Below are 24,983 nucleotides of genomic sequence, written 5' to 3'. Positions count from 1 at the left end.
CTCTGGGACAGCCTTATGGAGTAAGGACAGAGCAGAAGAACAGGTATGGAGACACGAGGGAAGAGGGGCCCTGCTCATAAGAGCTTACATCCTAAGGGAGGGTGGACAAATCAGACACGAGAGGGAGCTGGTGATGCCAGGGGAGAGAAGAAGGGGCCAGGGGAGAGAGGGAATAGCGAGCAGAGTAGATGAGGGGTTAAGTGGATGGTTGATAAGCTTTCAGGAACAGGTGAGTTTTAAGTGCTCGTTTGAAGGAGCACAGATTGGGAGCGAGACGGATGGAACAAGGGAGGTCATTCCCCCCTCCCAGTGTAGTGCTGGGAGGGGGGAAAGCGATTGCCCCAATAGCTCCCCTTTGAATCTGCCACTCTCTGCTCCAGTGATGCCTGTACTTTGGTGAATATTTCTACTCACTTGTGCAAATTGAGTTTTCATTTCCAGAGCAAATTAACAAATCAGTATTTTATTGTGGGATGCAGTATTTCTCATAATTTAAGATATGTTGATTTGCATCTATGTAATATAAATTGCTTATCTAAAACACTTTGACATCCTTGACAGCCACAGAACCTGCATGTCAGATAAAGTAGTAACTCTTCTAACCAATATGTATTCTACAGCTGGGGTACAAGAAGAAATAATCTCTGCACTGGATGCCAAAAATATTGTTCCCAGAACAGAGGTTGAAACAATTGTCACTATCCAAGGTAACCATTAAACAACCATGCACTGTGTTATGTTACTTTTATATGTTGGGTCAGGTATTAAATAGTAAATACTGTTTTTCGATTCCTGACCTGTGCTCATATCTGACTTACCCATATTCACCAGGAAATATAATTACGGAAAAGGTGGATAAATCCATTGATGGCTTCAATCTGAATCACCTGATCTTAGCTCCCTCGGGAAACGGAGAGCAGAACATGATGAGCATTACTTCTAATGTAATTGTTACACATTACCTGGATGTCTCAGGTCAATGGGAAAGAGTAGGAGTGCAGCGCAGGGAGCAAGCCATCCAGTTCATCAGAGATGGTAAGAAAGTCTACATATGTAAAGTAGTTTGTGTTCCATTTTCTAATGAGCACAGGTTGAGACAACTGATGGATTCTCATTTCCTTATGCTCTTGATTAAAAATATGAACAATGCTGAATTGTACATGAGTATGTGACATACAGAAGGAGAGATAGTTAAGTTCACGTTAGTTAGTTAAAATTAATCTCCTAATACTGTGACTTTACCAAACACATAGGACTCAATCTTCGGGCAGATAGGACATATTAGATTCAGACTCTCAAAGTGTAAATAAAAACTATCATCATAAGGAAAGGTAACTCCACTAAACTCCACTTAAAACGTTTTGCTAATGGACACTACAACCAAGGCTGGTTAATTCTAGCATTGTGTTAAAAATGATTACGATTGACATGCAGTGGCAATGACTGAAGCTTGGCTGAAATCAGGTGTTACACAGGCAGACAGGAAGCACTGAAACTTTGCTGAATCAGGAGTTAGGCAGATGGGAAAGATTGCAGCCATGCTAGAAACGGGAGCTTCGCTATTCAAACAATGGTGGATAAAATAGCCAGAACGTACAGACAAGGAAGCACCAGGGTGTCTCCACGGGGTCTACATTTCAGATCAGGAGGGAGGAATGTTCAGATTAACTCATTCCTGATATTGTCCATCCCCATGGGGTGACTTCTAGATGCTCGAGATCCAGACTTTGAAGGATAAGAGGAAAAGCCTGGATCCTAGCATGAATGTGGAAGCAGGTTCCCATGAGCACTCATCATGGCTTTACCCCTATTAGTGGATGTAGCATTGCAGGGGTCCTTGATAGATCTGAGAGTCAAGGATGTGATCAACTTCATATTCTGGCTCCCCATCAATCAAAAGTGGATGAGAAGGTTGTTGACCAGGATGTGTCAATGGTTCCATTGGATGAAACTTTAGGAGAGGTGTGGAAAACCAGATAGATCAGCAGTTTTAGATGATACATGACTGGACGCTGGTGAGCTAAAAATAAAAAAGGTTATATATACTAAGTTGAAAGAATATGCTGATGAAGGTTCTTAGTGGCCATCCAGACTAACTTTCCAACCTTGAAGATGGGTCCTTAAGAACAATGTCGATCAGAAAATTGTTTATAGTGCTATCAGGTTGAAGAAAGGAAAGTTTGTAGTTTTGATAGACTGTTTGGAAAGCAGAAAGCTGTTTGAAAACAGCAGGAGTTGAACTAGTAACTGGAATGTTTGGAATGGATGATAGAAATAAGTTGCAAATAAAGGACTGGTGCTCATGGCAGTGTATTTGGTGAAAATCAATGGATTTGAGGTGTTGTCAAGTTGTACTGGCATGGATCTGTTGAAAAAGATCTGATTGGTCTGTGGGCCTACAGAAGAAAAAAAGACTGGTGCTCATGGCAGTGTATTTGGGGAAAATGAATGAATGGATTTGAGATGTTGTCAAGTTATACTGGCATGGATCTATTGTAAAACATCTGATTGGCCTGTGGGCCCACAGAAGATAGAGGGGCCAATATAGGTTCTGGTGCAGAGAAAATATAAACTGTTTCCCAATCAGGAAAGAGGGTCAACTGCGTGAATAAGGTCAGTAGAGTTATCATAAAGTTAAAACAAGCAAAAAACTGAGCCCAACAAAACTGTCATCAGGAAATATTATGAATTTTTTATTTTAAATACCCAGTTTACAATGGTCAGTGATGATTAGAAATGGCTATACGTCACCTTGTAAATTATGTTGCAATTCCTAACTTGATAGCCCAAAGTTCCTTATTGCCAACATTGTAGCCAAGCTCAGATAGGAAAATTGTCTTAGAGAAATAGACACACAGATGAAGAATGTTTTGTAGTGGATCCTTTGGGACAGGACACCAACCACAGCTAGATCAAAAGCTCATTTTAGGTGCATTTTATACAGTAGGCACATTTACAGTGGCAGATAAACCAACAAAATATAAGTTATTATATAAAACATAAATGAATGTTAATTTAGACTATTTTAGAAGGGGAAAAATGAAAATTTAAAATAATTAACGGGGAGTCAAAATTTGATAGGTAGCATGTGAATTTCTTTTACTACCAAAATAAAAAAAATATATATTTACAAATAAATATATAAATATCTTGTAAAATAACTGCTCAGAAAGAGATTATGCACCCCTAAATGGGCTACATGATGAGGTAACAACAATTGTATATCCTATGACACATAAAAGTGCTACACATATTCATTTATTTAAAGTTTAAAATTGATAACTAGTGTTTCTCTCATCTTCAGAATGTCTATATCTTCCTTTGCCTTTTCAATATTTATAATGATATGCTTGGGTTAAACAGGTATCATTCGACAAGTGGCATTTCGTAAACCAGACTTTTCATACGGTGCCTTTACCACAACGCCATCAAGCACATGGTATTATGGACCTCTACCATCTTTCTTCAGTTTTTCATATATTGTAATTTTGTTTTCTTTCAATTCGATTCTCAGCTTGCTTTGGTGTGTGTCACCCCCCTTTTCTACTGGTATTACAATTTCAAGCTTTTTCAAATAACTTCATATTGCTACTTCCTAGTTTCAGCTCCTTCGCTGCTCAAAGTGCATCTTTCTCGTTGACTGCTGGGGTCAATTACAAAGCAAAAAACATGGCATTTTTCAAATGGTTGAAATCAACAAAGTGTATAAGTAAAAATATAATCTTAGGGGAGTGAATGGTCAATCTTCTAGTTCCATTCCGCCAATTAGCAATTACAAAGTCTGTGGAACCACAATGCCTCTTGGGCGTAAGTGCGCCTACTTGTTCACCAAGCAGAATTTTCAGTACATGCTCACTTCATGGTCATTGGAAACAACAATGTAAAATCAATTAACACCTAGCTTTGCAGGTTGGCAGATGCTCTGGGACAATGTGTTTGGTGGAAGCAGTCAAACAAAGTACAACTTACTGCCACTTTAGAAATACCCCTTGATTCATTTTAAGTTTTCTATTTTTCTCCCAAAATACTGCATGGGTTACCTCAGAGTTGGATTAAGGCGGCGCACAGAGGGCGTGTGCTCTGGGTCTCTTCACTCCGGTGGCCTCCCCAGGACCTACTACTGGAGACAGTAATTTGCCTCATGGATTTTTAAATGAATGAGTCTAACGTGAATCCGCAGATTCCTCAGAGCGCGCTCTGAGCTCTCCCTGGAGATTTCAAACAGCTCCACATTACAGTGCATAGATCGGTGGTTCCCAAACTTTCTCAGTTCGAAGCACCCTTAGGGTCACCATAATCTTTCCAAGGCACTCCTAAGACAAAATAATTACCGGGTAGTCCCGTTTTTGAAGTAGTTGGGTCAAAATGATGTAAGATGTATTTAGGCCCTTTCACCATCACATTGTGCCCCTTCATCATATCACTGCGCCATTTCACCATATTAGTCTGTCCCGCTCTTCGCCATCTCTCTCTGTCCCCTTCAGCGTCTCTCTCTGTCCCCTTCAGCGTGTCTCTCTGTCCCCCTTCAGCGTCTCTCTCTGTCCCCTTCAGCGTGTCTCTCTGTCCCCTTCAGCGTGTCTCTCTGCCCTCTTCAGCGTCTCTCTCTGTCCCCTTCAGCGTGTCTCTCTGTCCCCCTTCAGCGTCTCTCTCTGTCCCCTTCAGCGTCTCTCTCTGTCCCCCTTCAGGGTCTCTCTCTGTCCCCCATCAGCGTCTCTCTGTCCCCCTTCAGCGTGTCTCTCTGTCCTCTTCAGCGTGTCTCTCTCTGCCCCCTTCAGCATGTCTCTCTGCCCTCTTCAGCGTCTCTCTCTGCCCTCTTCAGCGTGTCTCTCTGCCCCCTTTAGCATGTGTCTCTCTGCCCCCTTCAGCGTGTCTCTCTGCCCTCTTCAGCGTGTTTCTCTTTACCCTTCTGCGAGTCTCACTGTGCCCCCTTCACTCTCCTTTACTTAACTTCTTTCCTGCCGTCCTTTCTGCTGCTGCTCCTCACTGAGGCTGACAGACGTGATGACTTCACGCCCGGCAGTCAGTGAGGAGGAGAATCCGGCGCTGGATTATTGGTAAGTTTTTTTTTTTTTGGTTTTTTTTTTTTTTCCTCTTCTTCTTATTGCTAGGGCAATCGCGGGACCCCTGTGACAGCACCGCGGCACCCCAGGGAGCCGCGGCGCACACTTTGGGAACCACTGGATAGATATAAAGTGTATACACTTGCTGTATGAGCAGCATGGAGCAGTAGAGGGCGGGAATCTACAGAACAGCGCCATCAGTCTCCACAACTAAAGGTGAGTAAATTGTACCAAGATAACTATATAGAAGGGAATGTAATGATATCTACAGGGAGGAGGTTGGAATGATATCTATATGGAGGGCGCAGTAATGATTCCTATTGGGAGGGGGCTGCAATTATTACTATAGGGAGGGGACTGCAATGAATACTATAGGGAGGGGGCTGTCATAATTACTATACAGAGAGGAATGTAGTGATATTCATTTACGAGGGGGCTGTTATGATAACTATAGGGAGGGGTTTGTCATGATTACTATAGGGAGGGGGATGTAATGATTACTATAGGGAGGGTGCTGTCATGATTACTATAGGGAGGGGCTGTCATAATTACTATACGGAGAGGAATGTAATGATATCCATTTGGAGGGGGCTGTTATGATTACTATAGGGAGGGGGCTGTCATGATTATTATAGGGAGGGGCTGTCATAATTACTATACGGAGAGGAATGTAGTGATATTCATTTACGAGGGGGCTGTTATGATAACTATAGGGAGGGGTTTGTCATGATTACTATAGGGAGGGGGATGTAATGATTACTATAGGGAGGGTGCTGTCATGATTACTATAGGGAGGGGCTGTCATAATTACTATACGGAGAGGAATGTAATGATATCCATTTGGAGGGGGCTGTTATGATTACTATAGGGAGGGGGCTGTCATGATTATTATAGGGAGGGGCTGTCATAATTACTATACGGAGAGGAATGTAATGATATTCATTGGGAGGGGGCTGTTATGATAACTATTGGGAGGGAGCTGTCATGATTTCTATAGGGGGGGCAGGAATGAGATATTTAGGGAGGGGGCTGCATTGGCAGAAACATGGAGGAGGCAATGGGTGAGATGTGGAGGAGGAAATTAGAGAGAGATATAGTAAAAATATTATTTTTTTTCTATTTTTGAGAATGATGACACTGTGTCCTTAATGTTAGACAATAAGGGCCCTTTGTCTTAAGCACCCCAGGCTCCCTAAAGTTTTAATCCAGCTCTGGTTTCCCTTCATTTGTGCCTTCAGTTAATCATAAGATTGAGATGACATTAGGACTGTCTTTATTACATGACTGTTGTTTGTATATTTGAAGTGCAATATGAATGTACAAAGTGCATCACTCTAAAAAAGGAGGGGCGCAACCAGATCGCTGGGACTTCAGAGACAGCAGAAAATTCAAATCCTTTTGTGGAAAGTAAAAAGTTGAGAATTCTCCCACAAAAGAGGGAACGCTCCTATAAATGAGCTTATTAAACCGGATGCCATAGCACAAAGCTTGGCATATGGCATCCCAAAAATTACATTTTTGAAATATGTAAGTCATGGTAGTAGGATGGCTTATATGGTTCTATACAACCTGTGATTGGAAAATGTGTTCACGAGCAGTTGCAAAATCAGTGGAAATCAGTGGAGTATTTATGTAATGGAATATATTGGCACTGACCTGCTATTATTGGTCTTATCAGACTATTACTTTGTTTGTTCAAACTTCCTCTCCCTTTAATGTGATTCCTCATGTGCTTAGTTGCAATTGCCCCTGTTTCTCCTTATTCTAGCTGCACCTCTGTGCACTGTGACTCATCCTCTACTCATTGTCAATATCATTTTTTCCTCCACTTACTGTGGCTTATTCTCCTCAGGCTCACTGCTTATGTTATAAAAGTGTTTGCCTTGGCTGAAAGTCTTGTCAAGTTTGAAATAGAAATACTGTCCAATTCTGTGAAGTGGCTGATACAGGAAAACCAGAAGTCAGATGGGTTATTCCAGGAACATGCCCCAGTCAATCTCCAGAAGATGGTGGTATGTACTAGCACATTATGGATAACGCTTTTTAGATAACCAAGTTGGGTGTATGAGCTGCATTTCATACAGAAGGGCATTTGATAACAGATTTGTGCACTTGTTTGATAGGACCCTTATATTGCTCCAATGGAGTCCTGTTCCCTCTATTATCCAACTCTCAGTCTGTGGCTTTCACCTGGCCTCCATTCTTGTCTTCACATCATAATCCTGCCCCTGTCATGTGCAGTCCTTTCCTTACTAATATAATCACACAAGTGGACAGGTCGCTGCCTTCCGCAAGATCATTTTCTCTTGTTCTGGGCATTCTGCTGATCTGATAGAGCAAACTGTAGCCAACCTCCACTCACTATAAACCTGCAGACACATTGGACATGCAGGAGTTGAAGATTGAGTAACAAAATTACAAAAATACGAAACTGACAACTAGTCAACATTAAGTGAACACAATGTCATGTTATTAAAATGTTAAAATTGATTGTCTGATTGCAACTTTATTGTATGCTTAATTGTTTTATTTATATTTTATTCAGATTCCATCTAGGAGCTGCATTATATGTTATGTGGTAATAACATATACAGTGCTGTATACGACTGATGTTATTTAGAACGTCATAACTTCACAAATTTCCCAATCTCCATTCTGAGCCAGACTCACTACTTTTATTTCAGCTATGCCCTCTTGCAGTTAGAATGTAATCTCTATCCTAAGCAAGACCCTCCCTTCCCTAACGGGTGGGGTACGGAATAATGGCTGGCATTATTCCGCCAATACTTACACCGACACTGCGACCCCGAATGGCTGCTTCACGACCTGGCTCCAGGACGACTGCTGTGACCGCCGACTGGCAGGGATAGCGACCAATGAAGAATCCGGCCACTCTGCATCACGTCACTGCCGACCACTCTTGTTCTTGCTGTTAAGGTGGAAATGTAAGGATGCTCCCATAGACAATGTACAATGCTAAGCAAAGTACATTGTCTATGGGCGCATACTTACATTTCCACCTTAACAGCAAGGAGAGGAGCGTAGCGGTCGGCAGTGACGTGATGCAGAGTGGCCGGAATCTTCATTGGTCGCAATCCCTGCCAGTCGGCGGTCACAGCAGTCGTCCTGGAGCCAGGTCGTGAAGTAGCCATTCGGGGTCACCGCGTCAGGGTCGGTATTGTCGGGGTAGTCAGCATCAATATGCTGACTACCACCATCCCTAACTTGTATGTCCCTGTTTTAGGTGTGTCCTACTTTTCCTACTCTACAGCACTGTGGAGCAGTGTTCCCTCTATGCTGAGCAATCTGGAAATGATAGTTAAACCTGTATCTTACTAGGAAACATCCTGCAGATTGTGAATACAAACCTTTCGGGTGGAGCCCTCATTAGAGTGACCTTTTAACTATTTCCTTTCCAGATTGCTCAGCTTAGAGGGAACACTGCTGTGGAGCACTGTGGAGCTTTACGTATCTACGCTAATAATAATGCCTTCAGTAGTGCTGATTCTTAACACCCTTCTTTTAGACAACATGCACAGTCATGGGTCTGCTTACACGTTGTATGTCACACAGTCATGGGAATATCACGCCTCCATCTATAACAAAGATGTGTGTTATCTGTTTTATACAGGGCGGTATAACAACTGGTGCTACTGATTTGGATTCTACACTCACAGCCTTTGTCCTGATTGCTATGCTGGAGAGAGAGGACATTTTTGATAGACATGTTTCTGTAAGTGGCTGAAACATTTATCATCTGGCAATTCCTTCACCACATCACACATACCGTATTTCTCCATGTATAGGACGCTCCACTGTATAAGACGCAACTATATAAATCATGTGAAAAAATTGAGGATAAACATTATCCTCAATTTTTTCACAGAGTAATTGTGCAGCTTATACAGAGGAGAGACAACGCTATAGTGAATTCTGACTTACCCTGTCAGATGATTCCTCTGTCTGGTAAAGTCTTCTGTCTTCTCTCTGTCTGATCCTGATGCTGGAAACCCGATTAAGGTCCTCGCTGCAATGTCCGGATGTCCTTTCAGGACCTTGACAATCCTTTCAGAACCTCAAGGCCCTGGTCCTGAAAGGATGCCTTTCAGGACCTTGTCAAGGTCCTTCAGGACCTTGTCAAGGTCCTGAAAGGACATCCGGACATCGCAGAGAGGACCTTAATCGGGTTTCCAGCATCAGGATCAGACAGAGAGAAGACTTTACCGGACAGAGGAGTCCTCTGACAGGGAAGTGCTACTACCCCTGTATAAGACGCACCCAGTTATTAGACCAAAATTCTGGGGAAAAAGGTGCGTCTTATACATGGGGAAATATGGTAATTGTCCTCACAGAGCTACCATTTATTTTCCTTATCTTATTTTCATCTGTGGTAGATTTACTAGATTGTGGCAAGTCCCGTTCAATAGATAGCCTGCACCATCTGGGACATTTATACTACAGTACACATTTATTTAGTTGCGTAATTGCTCTAATGTCAATCTACCATATACTAGTGGACTGAGTAGCAGCCATGTAAACAATGTAAAGCTTAAATAAAGTGACATGTAATATGATATGTATTAATTGGATAAGTCGGTCAGACTTACACACTCAAATTATGTTACTGGAATGGGGGAGGCAATCATTTATTTTAAATGATCCCAGTGCACATTTTTGAGGCATAATTTTTGAGGCATAATTTCTCATAAGCTCAAGGTTTAAACAGTGAGTCACCAGAATAGAAATGAGAAAAAATTCAGTCTCAGAATGGATGCCTCCACGTCGTGTGGTGTACGTGACAGGTCAGTATATGAATAACTAATGAGTAAAATAAAGCTAACACATGTTTCAATTTCCATTGGTAGGACATTCTGTCTTGGGTTACAACAGTAAATGAACAGGCCAAAGTGATTTTTTTTCCACAACATATATGTATCATGGCAAGCTCATCCTGTTGACATTTAAACGCCAGGTCCTTCCAAATACAGGTTGTCCATTAAGTTAACAGAGTAAATAATTGAAGAATAATATCCTTCATCCAGATATTACTAGTGTATTTAATTACACAGTGCTTTGTGTATAATAATGTGCTCAATGCACTCAATCAGATATTTGCTTTCAATTTCTGATTCTTTCTAGTAAAATGATAGAATCCGATTGCTATATGTGCTGCACATTTGATTGAAAAAAATACGTTTTTTTATTTTAAAATTTTATTTGGTTATGATCACACACATATGTATGATAAATAGGCAGGTACTCGCATTTACTGTTCTAAAAACACAAAATTAAATAGACTACAAAACTAAATATAATGTTTTAAAATACATATTTAGTTTTGTTTTTTTTAACAGTTTTGTCTTATGAGCTCACAATCTCCTTTACAGCTGCAGGGGATTTTCAGGAGCCAGTTTGAGGTTTTTCAGTTCATTAGATTGTTTATAACACTCAGCTCTTGAGCATATTTTTGTGGTTTATTTGGGATTTTAATCAATTTCTGGACTGGTCTGACAATTGGGAACAATTGTATTTTCATTCCATTAAACACATTGGGCCTGATTCATTAAGGAAAGTAAGGCAAAAAAATTAGTACATTTTCTCTTGGACAAAGCTATGTTACAATGCAAGGGGTGCATATTTGCTTGTTATTTTGCACATAAGTTAAATACTGGCTGTTTTTTCATGTAGCACACAAATACTTGATAGCCTTATTTTCACACTGAAATTTAAAGCTGATGTAGGACATGCCCTTCCCCAACTAGAAATCTGTCCCCACATTTTAAATTTAGCTCCCCCTCCAATGCAACATGGTTTTGCCAAGGTGCACAGTTACTCATTTTTTTGCTGTACTTTCCTTAATGAATCAGGGCCATTATTTAGACAGACACATGCAACAGACATTATTGCTCTTTTTGTGGCTCAGTTAACTCCCATTACCTTTCACAGGCTGCAACATTTGTATATCAACACAAAATGTGCTTTGTTGGTTTATATCCTTGGTGAGCCATATTTAGCTATGTTAACCAGGCGATACAATAAACCCCCTCAATGTGTCACTCAGTATTTGGTATTCTGCACCCTAAAGACCTTTGCATAATGACTTACATGGGTGTATATTCTAATAATGCTGATTTCACCATGTACTCTTGTACTCTAGAATCTGCATACAAGTATAAACAGAGCTACGACATTCATAAATAAACACTATCCATCTCTGAAGAAACCATATTCCATTGCAATCACATCATATGCCCTGGCCAAAGCCGGAAGCCTGTCGGACACAACAAAACTGATGTCAGCATCCACAGGTATAGTACTGACACCTATAGAGCATCACGCATAGAACATATTATATGGATTCTCATTCTTATATTTTTTCATTCATTTATTGTTTTATTTTGCTTTGTTGGTATAATGTTCTATGTTCCAAAGAAATGGGAAAAAAGAAAAGTATACTTTCACGATTTAGTGATACATGAAACAAACTGAAATGTCTTGTGGTAATGAGAATTTCTGTGAGATCGATGACCTATAACCACAATGTGATCATTATTAGATAAATAGAACAACACTTTCATGTTAAATATTTAAATATTTCAGGTAGATCTCCTGTGTTATTTCACAAACAATTATAAAGCTAAATCAAAACATTTATGTATTTTACAGAACTTTAATACTGATTCCAGCAACAACCGTGGCAGTTTGGAAGTCATTCATGTTTATGCATTTGTTTTGCTCTGAAATCTCATTCTAGATAACACTCACTGGGCAGAGCCAGGATCCCACCACTTATCCATCGAGGCCACATCCTATGCGCTCCTCACACTACTGAAGACAAAGCAGTATGAGCAGGCTGGACCATTAGTCCGATGGCTAACGGAGCAGAAATTCTATGGAGATCCTTCAGGATCAACACAAGTATGTTATTCATACATTAACTCACATTACGATAACTCCCCCTCTTTGACCAACACCTGCTTCAGTTTTTTAGTAGATTCACAGCAAAAATTGATATTAGAAATATTGATATATTGAGGAGAGCAATTTGTTTTTAAATGTTGGTGTAAAATACACATGCTATTTGTTATACTGATGCCAGGTAACCTTATTTGTTACTTTTACCAATTTAATACTTTTCTTTGCATTACTTACACCATGGCAACTCCAGCCCAGTCCGAACATTTTATAATATACATCCCCTGCATTTGACTACACTTAAGTGTCCCTGCGTCAATGCCATACCCCCACTTCTCCTACTGTATTTCCCCTATTCACAGATGTAGCATGCATTGAACAAACATTTTAAAAAGTATGAACTCGTTCATGAAATGTGCATCGACTCTAAAAGGAAACAAATCGTATAACTTTACTGAGGTTTTTGAGGTACCAAGTTGGAATTACCTTTTATGTAAATGTATTGCCCGTTTCTAGCACCAGAGGACCCTACTGAATCAATCAAATCACATGACCGCATGCCGAATACACCATGGAACATCTAAATGAATGGGAAAAGCTCTTGTTATAAATAAAGATAAATAATAATTGTATAGATTGACTTCACTGCAAATAAATAACCAGAACGAGTGCTGGACAACCTGGATGGTTGCCACCATAACATGAAGGCAGAAGACAGTGAGATAGTGATAATTAGTCCCAGTCTAGTCAGTGGAGGGCTGCTGCCTTTATGGGAGGAGTGGGAGCAGCAAAAAAGCAAGTCCTTCCTTACTAGAGACTACCACCACTGTTCTGCTCCGACAATATCTGTCACTTACTTCAACATGGAAGATAAAATACAATACCAGACAACCTTCACAGATGATATCTCCCAATTTTCCACTATTGCATTTTTTTATGTATGTGTGATTATCTTTATATAGTTTGCTCTCCTCCAGTTAGTTTTCCACATTGCATCCTCTTTTTATATAGTCTGTTTTTCCAGTCCTCTTGTTACTTCTGTGCGTTATAAGGAAACATGTCCTATTCAAGATGTTACTAGGTGCTTAGTTAGCTGCTCTTGGTCAGATGAATGAGAGCTGAGGAGTAGGTGGATGAGAGCCAGAGTCCTTTGTCTGTGTGACAGTATGGTCAGCACATTTCCGTGCTGGCTCCTTTATGCAGCGTTCTGAAGTAACATTTGCACATCAGCTACACTGCAGGGAGCAGAGTGTAGGCAGCCATCCCCTCTCTCATTGTGATGATGGCTCCCTGTCACTAAGAAATGACAGCCCTGCAGTGAGTGTCATGAGGCCGTCCAGAGGCTGCATATAGCGGGTGGGTGTTGCGCTCGCTTGGCCTTGCATCGAGGATGGCCACACTGCCCTTGTTACGGCCCTGAGACTAGGTAAGAAGAGCTGCACCCACTGCATGACTAGCAGCTTTGTTTCAGCCACTATACAGAATGTTGCAAAAAGATGCAATACACTATTACAGTTGTGGTAGTGATTCAGGCCAAAGGGGGAGTGGGGTTTCCTGGCAAAACCACCCCCTTAGTGCACGCCTGAAAGGAAGATGGCTGTAATGATCATTTAATGGTGCCAAGTGGTTGGGGTGGGAAGAGGTATTCCTTGGACAAAGTATAAAATGGAAACCATTGGTCTTAAAAATATCATTATCATTTATTTATATAGCACCACCAATTCCGCAGCGATGTAAAGAGAAATTGTATTATTCACATCAGTCCCTGACTCAGTGGATCTTACAATCTTAATTCCCTACCACACATACCCTCTAGTTACCATTTATTTCAGCAGCCAATTAACCTACAAGTATGTTTTGGAGAGTGGAAGGAAACTGGAGCACCCAGTGAAAACACATGCAAACACAGAGAGAACATACAAGCTATATATTTAAATATATAAATAAATATATATATATATATATATATATATATATATATATATATATATATATGAAGACACATTAACACTTGGGGGTATATTTATTAAAGTGCTGGTTTGAAAAAGTGGAGATGTTGCCTATAACAACTAATCAGATTCTAGCTGTCATTTTGTACAATGTACTAAATAAATGATAACTAGAATCTGATTGGTTGCTATAGGCAACATCTCTACTTTTTCAAACTCGCACTTTAGTAAATATACCTCTGGGTGTTGTTTTATGTTTACTAATTATTTACTATTTATTAACATTTGTTAGCATAGCACCAGCATACCTTCTATACTAGTTGCTTGGGGAGTGTCTCCTACCTAACTGCGCTCTTTTGGGACTGAATTGTCCTTGACAGAGTGGTGGTTAAGTGTGTGCGATGATGTCATCACACTCATGTTGACACACCTCTGCCAGCAGTTCTCTAGATGTCATCACATATGCAGATACATGCACTGCCTGCTCATTGCATTATACAAGCACCAGCCTGCTTAATGCACTGAGCCCGAGAATACATTCTGTGCAGTGTATGCTGCGATAACTGAGTGCAAGCCCCCAGATCATTTAATGTATGTGTAGTAAAGTAATTCTACACTGTTAAGTATAATATGATTAGATCAGATTTTTAAATAGATCATTACTTAATTCAAAATATTTTAAGTTATTATCTACGTTAAGTCCTCCTGCCTGTGTGGGTTTCTTCCTTCCTCCCACAACCCGATAGCATATTGGTAGTGGTTGGCTAATTAACATCTGATCAAATTGGCACTAGTCGGTGTGTATGTGAGCTCACTATGGCAGGTATGTGATCAGATGTGAATGAATGAATAGCAAATTTTCTACCCAATGCTGTCTAAAAGGTCAGCTCAAAGGACACTGCTACTACTATTACTGCAAATACTATTAGTATTACTAAAACTAATAATAATAATAATAATAATAATAATTATTATTATTATTATTATTATTATTAAGTCACTGTTGCTTTTAGGCTCATTTGTTTTTTAGGCATGAAAGTTACAGTAGATTGACAAGAAATGTATTTTTATTATAATGTATTTTCATGTAATTGAACATATACATTGTTCTATACTTCTTTTGTTCTAGGCTACGATCATGATGTTCCAAGCTCTTGCTCAGTATCAGATAGATGTCCCACGTCTTAAGGATTTGGACATGGAAGTCACTTTACGGCAATCTAAATTCCAAGGTGAAACTTATCGCATCAATCATAAAACCGCCATGGTGGCACGCTCGTATCAGGTGGGAGTTTATATAATGTGATGCTGGTAGTGATAAATGTAGTACTGATTTCTGTGATCCAGAAATTGTGATGTGGGGTAATGTCTGTAATTAACACATAGAGGCTAATTCAATAACCTCACACGAAGGGCCTGGTTCATCAAGGAACATATCTGGTGATTTTGTGCATATGATACGGACAATTACTCTGTGCATGCTCAGAAGTGGCTAATACGCTAGTGAACGTAGCCGCAACTGATTCAAATTTGAGCGCTAATGACACTTACGGCAGCCTACAATTTCGGGGAGGGGACGAGTTGGGGGAGGGGCGGATACATGTAGGCAATGTAGAGTAAAGGCGTTCCCCTGCAGGTACATCTGATCCAAATGACGACGTAGGAATGCGCTGTTTATCAGATGTAGGTCTCTCACCTGCTCTGGGTCTAGCCTAAGTATGCGATGATAGTGGTGCCCAAACACAGCATTCACCACCACGTCATCTAATGGAAGTTTTAACTATTCTCCTGCATACAGCTGTGGACATGTCTACACCTGCACACACTCATCTCATTATACATCACTATATAAGTAGAGGAAGATTGCTATGGTGCCATTTCATCAGAAAAATTACCTTTGCAGAGGGAGGGAGTCAGAATCCCAAAAAAGTGAATACAGCTTTATTCTTCTAAAGCGGTATATTTTTGTTTTTCATGCACTACATACTAATGTGAATTGTTTAAAATGTTTTTGGTTTAAAACTTGTGTTTATACATTTATACCATAGTAATGTCCAACATTACTGATGCTTCTCTGTTTTGAAATGTTATCTGCCTGTTGTTTAGTTCTTTACACTTTTGCATATATATCCATTTTGCGTGTTGGTTGTTTTAAAGCTTTTAAAAGTCTTGCCTATGTCTATCAATTAGTAGCTGTAGTACCATACATAATATTTTTTGTTTTTGGTTTGATTTTAATGTCATTAACATATCATGGTTAACACATTTAACTTCGTGTTTACAGTCATGTTTATTTTTAGTTATTTTCATAATGCATCTTGCGCGACCATGTCTATGTGTGTATGTTTATATTGTTTAATGTACAAGGAAACTGCAAAGGCTGCAAGGTATGAGGTAATATAATTGTTTTTCATCCATCTTTCTCACATAGCCAGACATAGGCATGGTGCGTCGCCGCAATCAGGAGGGCAACAGGTTTTGTCCCCTCCAAAACCAGCAACTGGTCCACCATCGCCGGCCCAGGGAGTTTGTCTTCAGGCCATGTGTCGAACTCTTCGGGATGTCTGATGCTATGGTGGTCAGCATCCCAACAGCTATACCACCGTTGACCAAACTCTTGGCGGTATTGCATTTCTGTATGTTATTCCAGACCACAGTCAGTGTTATGACAGGAATCTCCCAAGCCACCTTCAGCCATGTGCTGAAGGTAGTGTTGAGGGCTTTCTTAAGGTGCATCTGGGAATCTATCCATCTGCCATTCGATGAGAAGTCCCTTGTGCTCATAATGTGGCAGTTTGCTACCCTAGTTGGATTTCCGCACCTTATAGGGACAGTAGATGGCACACATGTAGCCCTGGTCCCATCAGGTGGAAATGCTTCTGTTTAAGTAGAAAGTATTTCCACTCGATCAATGTCTAGGCTATATGTGATGCCTCTTTCCAAATTTGAGACCTGGTTGCTATATGGCCAGGGAGTACCCATGACTCCTTTGGATTCAGGCAATCAGGGATGTGGCCCAGATTGCAACAGAAGAAATGTGGCTATTAGGTACTATTTTACATCACGTCATTATTTAACAATAACCTTTTGTTGTCTTAATGACCTTGCTATACACTGTAGGCAGATATGGTAGATCTACCACCTTTGCAAAATATTAAGACTCTTTGCAGTATGGTGTACTTGTAGAATCAATTTACAAATATTATACCATTACCCTATCTCTATATCATGTTAAATAATCACCCTAATTTTTTATATATTTCGTTACTCATTATTAATATTTTTCTTCTTTTTCTTGCCACGCTTTACAGGAGGCAATGCATACCGTTTCCACCCTTGGCTCCTCACTCCTACTTTAGATCCACACACAGAGCAAGAAGTCATATAGAACTCGTGCATACAGCTTGCAGAGTGGGTATTTAGCCTTTTAAGGGCCAGATTCCTGCTCCTAGACTGGTCTGATGACACTCTTATGTGTGTGGCAAGTACAGTATGTGATATAACTGCTCTGTATGTGGTGTTCCATAACATTGTTATCAGGAGTGGGGTTCCATGGGTGGAAGAGGTCGAGGTTGCTGGCTAGGTGGTAGGTTAGCTTGAATCGAGCCCCCCTGAATCTGATGTGATGGTTATTCATCTTACAAAGAATATGTGCTTTCATCTTACTTTTCATGTAAGTACTTTTTTTATAAGTTTGTTTGAAATGTAATGCGGTGTGCAAGTGTGTTCTTGTGTTATTGTCTATGTATAAATGACTAGGTGTTGTCACACCCCTAATTGCCTGGGAACAGTTGATTAATTGACGCCCATAGATGCAAGAAGAACCAATCAGTGTGCAGTATGTTGAAAAGTCTTATTCAATTGCAAACATGCATTTGACAATATTCGCCCATGCCGGGCTGCGAGTACTAACCACTGAAATGGACAATTTGCATCGACCTGCAGCTTGTTACACAATGAATGAGGATAAATACCAGCAAACATGGGCATCCGCAGGTACCTATGTTACAATTTAGCTGCAGGCATACAATCTTTTAGCTCCAGCAGAGGTGCAGTGACTTGAGGAGGATACAGTCCAAGCTCCTGGCAGATTTAAGGGATGAGATTGCTAGGCATAAGTCTATTATTTGCAATTGATTAGGTGTAAATAAAAATATTCTGTTATATCTGGCACATTGCAAAACAATATGGCTTGTAATAACCTTCATTGGACCAAAAACAAGGCCTGCTATGCAATAGTGAAGCTTCTGAGTCAGTAGGTGATTAATAAAAACCTGCCAGGTGAAGTCCATATGAAAGTGTTGTAGAGGTATGTTTATTTGGTCAATGATGTGTTGTATTTTATCTTTCCCATTGCAACCTAACATTACCTGGATTTATCTATGTATGTGAGACAGAGATAACATTTATAAATAAACTAACATGTCATATTTATTCCAACAGAATTCCTAACCATTCTCCGCTGCATCAAGCTGCACCAAGGACAACATGGGGTGAGTAAGAGGCCAGCAGAGGAGGCTGAGGAGGAGAAGCAGGAGGTCCAGGTGGAGGAGGCCAAGCAGAAATAAATTATTCCCCAAATTCCTTTTCCCCATCACCATCCCATTTTGATGTTATAAAGCAGTTAAATGTAAAAAAAAAAATCAGCATGAAAGTGTAGTCTTCAGAAAGCCTTACTTACACAAATACAACTTTCCCTAGACCTTGGCAATGTTTGCCATTCCACTGGTGACATCATGAGCATAATAGAGTTTGAGAGTTTGTTGTCAAGGAACTCCACCCCACCCAGCATATCTGCATGTGCGTCCAAGAAGTACTGGCTACTACTGTCTTCAGCATAACATGAACTTTACAGAGAGTTTCATTTAATGGGCCACTTCTGAACTCTGCTCACACATTTTCAAGGCTCAGCAAAGTACACCCATAGAGCTGATATATGTTTTTTTAAAATTTCCTACCATTGCAAATCTATTTTTCTTTTTTTTTGACAGCTCAAGAAGAACCCAGCCCCGGTTTCCAGCCGACCCAGATGACATTCTCCAAGCCCAAATTTGCATCCCCCTGCCCATGTTTTATCACAAAAATCATAATTGTCTTTCTATTATTAATTTTCTTTTTTCCATAAAATGTATTATATTAAAAAGTTTAATTTCTTCAAAAATGTGGTGTGTGTGTGTGTTTTATTTTGTTAAAAAGGAAAATCTGTAGTAGGGTACATTAGTACCATAATTTTGAACATAACCAAAAATCTAAAGTACATTTGTCACTTTTGCCTGGGTATTAACTACAACACATGCGTCAACAAAATGATGTGTGTGATGAGGGTAGCAGGGATACCAAGTATCTTAACTTGTCCCCTATTAATGTGATCAATGAGGTACAGTTTGTGTGGGTGATATTTGTTCTGTTTTCTCACACAGTATATGGAAGCACAACCATTATTCCATTATCATCATATGGGATGCAGCCTCAATGTTGTCATAAATTATTACATTTATACAGGCAATATATAAAAAAAAACAAAGAAACACATGTAAATGTTTTTTTTTCAAACCAATCAGCTTAACCAACCCTAATACTGCCAACCTTGGCTGGTACTAGCAACATTGGGGTGGGGTGGCAAAAACATGGGGTCTCGCTGATTTTGCTATTACCAGCACTAGGCTTTGCCAGCTTGGCCTGGTGGCCAGGGCCAGTGCTAGGGTCCTCGGCGCCCTAGGCACAATTTCAAACACCACCCCCCCAGGCACAATTTTAATATTCGCCCCCCCCGCCACGTCTTTCCCTACCTTAACTTGGCTCCATAAGCTGCTCCTCTCTGCCTCTCTGCCGGGTCCCGTCCCTCACTGACACTGTCCGGCCGTGATGATGATGTCACGCCCGACAGTCAGTGAGTGGAGGGCAGGAGACGGAGCACCCCATCAGCTGTTGGAGGGGAGGGCGGCGGTGGTGACCCCTTCCCTCTCCCCGCGGATCTATCTGAAGCTGTGCGGCGGCCGTGGAAGGTATGCTCAGCGGTCGCCGCACAGTTTTAAAGTATAATAATAAATGCATTTTAATTCTGTGGCGCCCATCAGAGCAAGGTTAGGCAGTTGCCTAATGGGAGCGCCGGGCCTGCTGGGGGCACTATAATAGGGAAACCCGCATCGTGGGGTTTCCCTGCCATAATGCCAAACTACCCCAGATCGCTCAGCACGGGGCTGGTTTCTCTAGGGATCCCAAGTCCACCCCCAACCAAATACAGAACCCCCCCACCCACCGAGATGTAACCAGCTCCATGCTGAAAGCATTAGGGCTTTGTTCACACCCCTGGGTTGGTGTGTGTGGGGTAATAATAATGGTTTTCATTTTAAAATCCATTTTGTCCCTGGTGCACTACCCCAGCATGCCCAGGCTGCCATTAAGTGTTTGGGCATGCTGGCGCTTGTAGCACTACAAGCACCAGCATACCCTTGGCTGCCAGGGCATGCTGGTACTTGGAGAACCACAAGTGCCGCATGTCCTGACACCAAGGACCCTCTGGGACCTGTAGTGTAAATAACACCCCAACACAACCCTCATTTACCATCTATATCGGTCACCTACATCCAGAGCCGTCGTCTGTAATACATCTCTGGATTGTCATCTGTAATACATCTCTGGATTGTCATCTATAATACATCTCTGGATTGTCATCTGTAATACATCTCTGGATTGTCATCTGTAATACATCTCTGGATTGTCATCTGTAATACATCTCTGGATTGTCATCTGTAATACATCTCTGGATTGTCATCTGTAATACATCTCTGGATTGTCATCTTTAATACATCTCTGGATTGTCATCTGTAATACATCTCTGGATTGTCATCTGTAATACATCTCTGGATTGTCATCTGTAATACATCTCTGGATTGTCATCTGTAATACATCTCTGGATTGTCATCTGTAATACATCTCTGGATTGTCATCTGTAATACATCTCTGGATTCTTTTCAAAATAAAAAACCCTGATAGACGATGTTAAACTAGCTCCTAAAAGCTCAGCCGCAAACTGAGCTCTTAAGCGTCAATGGTCCTATTTATAACTTGGAATTTCCCACAGCTGTCAATACAAATGCATAGCATACTCAAATGTATGTCTGCCAGTAAATTAGCAGAAGTGACTTCACTACCGAATTCATCTTGTTGAATTTGGACGTGCGCTGACTCGTTTTACGTGTGTTGTGAAACAAAAGCACATTGCGCTGAGTATGCGTCCCTTGATGAATAAGGCCTGATGTGTCTCCGTCAGATGTTTCTGATAAGAAACTTTGCTCATTTTTGTCCACACATCATAGAGATGCCAGCAAAAATTAGCAAAGTTTTACGTAATTTCATATTGCACAAGATTTTTACAGGACCTCACAAATAATTGAATTTGCCCCATTGGAAAGGATGTAACGGAGTACTTGCTGGAAATGTTACACTATATTCTTGCAATTTAAGAAATGTGTCTCTTTACAGACGTTCTCAAGAGAAGACATTGCAGTCACTGCAAAAGGGAAGGGACAAGTGACTTTGATGGCAAGTTTAACATAGTTTTAAATCAATAGCTTGCAATCTTTTATGCATACTTAACAACTTTTCAACATAAAGAACTGAGATATTTTGCACACACACAAGAAGTGGACATGGTCACATCATGTCAAGATCAGGCTTAATGTTCCAGCCCGAGCCTCTTCCCTTCTCTAAAAACACCCATTTAATGCACCTGCCACTAGTATGCACGACATTCAATGGGCAATGGTCAGTGACATAGCTCCCAATTGTCCTCGAAATTGTCATTTCCTGCCTTGAATGTTTTTGAATAGTTTAATAACCAACATTATTTATTTATATTCATTATTTATATACAAGCAGTGATGTCCAACATGTTATGTTACATGTCATATATGTATAAATGATGTATTCATGGCCCAAATGCATTTATAAAAAATGTCATAGTGCATTTTATGGAATGTTGAGGGCCATAGAAATCAATGGAGGTCCCCAGTTGTACAGTTCTACATAAAGCTTCACTGATAGTAAATATAGTTGTTTGAAATAGTTTCAAAGTGGTTCTCACACTGGCTTGTCAAATCAGGCTTGTCAAGGTGAACTTTTTCAATTATATACAAACTGGGTTGAGCATATGTAAACTTAAATAGTTAAAGTGTATAGTATTCTTTTTTCAATACCATTTATTGAAGCCATTGCAAACAATACAAATAAAATTCATAGTCTAGCAATAGGAAAAAATAGGCAACCAGAAATAGAGATCATTCTGCAAATAAAGTACAAAATATGAATATAAACAAAGGCTGTCGATAAAAGTTTTACCAATGATATGTGGAGAGAGCAGTGGTCGAAGTGGAACTTTAAAAGTGGTGGTATGAAAAATATAATGGAAATGTAAGTGAATGTGTCAGGCGCTCTCCCTGCACTGTCCATACGTGCCGGGGGGATGGACACCTATCTTCCTGGCCAACTCGCGTCCCGTTGTCTAGCAACGGAACGGACTTCCGGATTTTCGCTGTGCGCGCATGCGCAGTGGACTCGCGTCCTGTTGCTAGGCAACGGGACACTTCTCTCTGTTTGCGGGCAGTCAGGTACATCTGACCGCCAAAATCTACTACAACCTATCAGAGGCCACCATTAGGTACTTCTGGCACCATCCTCCATCAGTCTGGTTCCAGAGTATTGGTTTCACCAGCTCCAGAGTCCTGTTCCCTGCTTCCTTCTGTAATTTGTTCCACGGTTCTTGACTTTTTGGCTTCATTCCTGACTATTCTCTGGCCTGCAATTTGGCTCTGTTGTTATCTGGAATTTGACCCTCTGCTTGCCTCTGACCTCCCCTTTGGATCACTCTTTTGTACTGCACTAATGTTTGGCTTTTTGACCCGGACCGCATGATTATTCCTGCCTCTCCCACTGCCCTGATTACTAACTGGGAGAACAGCAACCTGCGCACTTCACACAGCTAAGCACATACCTTCTTACCTGAGTCCCTGGTGAATACTGGGGGTGAGTTAGACTCTGCGCCTCCCAGATTAGTTGCATCAATATCAAGCAGTGGCATCCTCTCAAAGTCATTAACGCAACAGAATGGAATTGAATGGTTTTTACAATGAAGGCTTTAGGTGAAGTGACGGTTTGACATACCGCCATATACAAGTGTAGTACGCAATTCTGGCAGTGGAGATGTCAGCTTTACCCCAGACCTGACTCCATTACTCTTTAAATGTCGGCATTGTGATTAGTGACATTGTCAATGTCACCCATCACACTATCAACATTGTGAACCTATCAGTACAATGGAACTGTCGACATTTAGCCAGCCGTCATGTTCATATCAGTAGGTTAAGTACCAACATTTCGGGTGCTGGATTTATGACCGACACCATCAAATACACCCCCACTTTGAACCACTGGGAGAGGGGACAAGATGAGAGTCAAGTAGACTTGGGAACAGGGTTGAGAACAAGGAGGGAAGGAGGGGGAACAGGTCATGTGGAACAGTGTTGAGATATTCATTGGAATACTTAGAGATTAAGAAGATGTTGATTATGAAGGAGGGCCCATGGAGCCCATACTTTGTGAAACAATTCGGAGGAGTTTCTCAGGATGCTTTTTATAAGCTCCATTTGATATATGTACCACACACGACTGCAGACTAGGAAGTAGTGGAGTCTTCCACTATGCCGTTATCTGACATGTTTCTGCGCTAGCAATGTAAAACAAATAGGCATGATTAGGGAAACCGGGGTAAATAAGAGAAGCAAAATATGTTTAGGTTCAAGCGGGACCTGGAAACTTAAAATAGTGGTGGCAAGAGAAATGGTTGAAGTTTACAACAGCTCCACAAAATGTGCCAGAAAAACACTGCCTGCCCAAAATTCCTCCAGCAGGCTTTCCAGACACATTGTATAATATTTTTAAAAATTTAATTTCAATGGTGAACTCATATTTCAAACTCGAACACGGTACAGAATGTATTAAAAAAAAAAAAACATTAAAAGTAATATAAAATTTTGCCACTTAGGATCTGGAAAGCTTCTATATTTTTTAATATATTTGAACTAAAAGCTGGGAATGTGAACTTCAAATGTTAACTTTGGGCTAGATTTACTAAGCTGCGGGTTTGAAAAAGTGGGGATGTTGCCTATAGCAACCAATCAGATTCTAGCTTTCATTTATTTAGTACCTTTTACAAAATGACAGCTAGAATCTAATTGGTTGCTATAGGCAACATCCCCACTTTTTCAAACCCGCAGCTTAGTAAATTTAGCCCTTTGAGTTAATAGTGTAAACTTCACACCACTGGGGGAAGACCAATGGTTGAAGTGGGCCGGTAAACAATGGTATGCTATACCGACACTTCTCCTAAATGCTTTCACTGTAAGATTATCAAATTCCATTCTCTTGCATTCCCATACTGCCACTTCTAAATTCACACTTCGACCACTGGGCGGGACAGTTCAATCAAATTTCTATGAAGAACATTCTATTGCCTGAAGGGAACATTGCAATTTTTGCACCTGCATAATACTGACTATATGTAACAACACAGTAATAGCCAATCTATATGGGAGTTAAATGTAAATCATGCATGTAAGGTTAACACTATTCGCACTAATGTACCCCACAACATCCTATGATACAACTGACCTTTGGGTGCTGATTATGTATAAAGTTATCACTGATGATGTCATTCTCTTCACAGGCATTAGCTGTGTATTATGCTAGTGAGGAGAAGAAATGTAATAACTTTTATTTATCTGTGACAATTAAGGATGAACCTTCAGGTGAGTACGTGTGTCATTATAATTGTGCTGTAGCAGCTTGTGTCTATGGTGCTACACAAATGTGATAACAGCTTTACCTGGAACAATTTTATAAGTTGCATCATATTAAGATGACTGCAGTTTAAACATTGTTATGAGATTAGCTGTGCGCCATCTGTACCGTACACTGCAGATTTCATGTTTGTGATCAAAGTCTTTAATAGTATGTTGTATTTTAGTGTGTATATATATATATATATATATATATATATATA

At 40.5% G+C, this 24,983-nt stretch overlaps 1 protein-coding gene across 1 annotated transcript in view; it reads left to right on the top strand.

The window, feature by feature from the left end:
* Positions 1–24,983, top strand: part of LOC142151183 (venom factor-like) — a 192,702-nt gene that overhangs the window by 128,181 nt on the left and 39,538 nt on the right. Inside the window, 10 exon segments of the mRNA XM_075206549.1 lie at positions 621–707; positions 832–1,035; positions 3,364–3,439; positions 6,913–7,072; positions 8,692–8,793; positions 11,218–11,368; positions 11,815–11,978; positions 15,054–15,209; positions 21,410–21,469; positions 24,648–24,729. Of these exon segments, the coding sequence (XP_075062650.1) occupies positions 621–707; positions 832–1,035; positions 3,364–3,439; positions 6,913–7,072; positions 8,692–8,793; positions 11,218–11,368; positions 11,815–11,978; positions 15,054–15,209; positions 21,410–21,469; positions 24,648–24,729 (1,242 nt within the window).

This window comes from Mixophyes fleayi, chromosome 4, assembly GCF_038048845.1.
Source record: "Mixophyes fleayi isolate aMixFle1 chromosome 4, aMixFle1.hap1, whole genome shotgun sequence".
In the NCBI taxonomy this organism is placed as follows: domain Eukaryota; kingdom Metazoa; phylum Chordata; class Amphibia; order Anura; family Limnodynastidae; genus Mixophyes; species Mixophyes fleayi.
The sequence above is the reverse complement of the archived record's forward strand: the minus strand, read 5'-3'. Positions and strand labels throughout refer to the sequence as shown.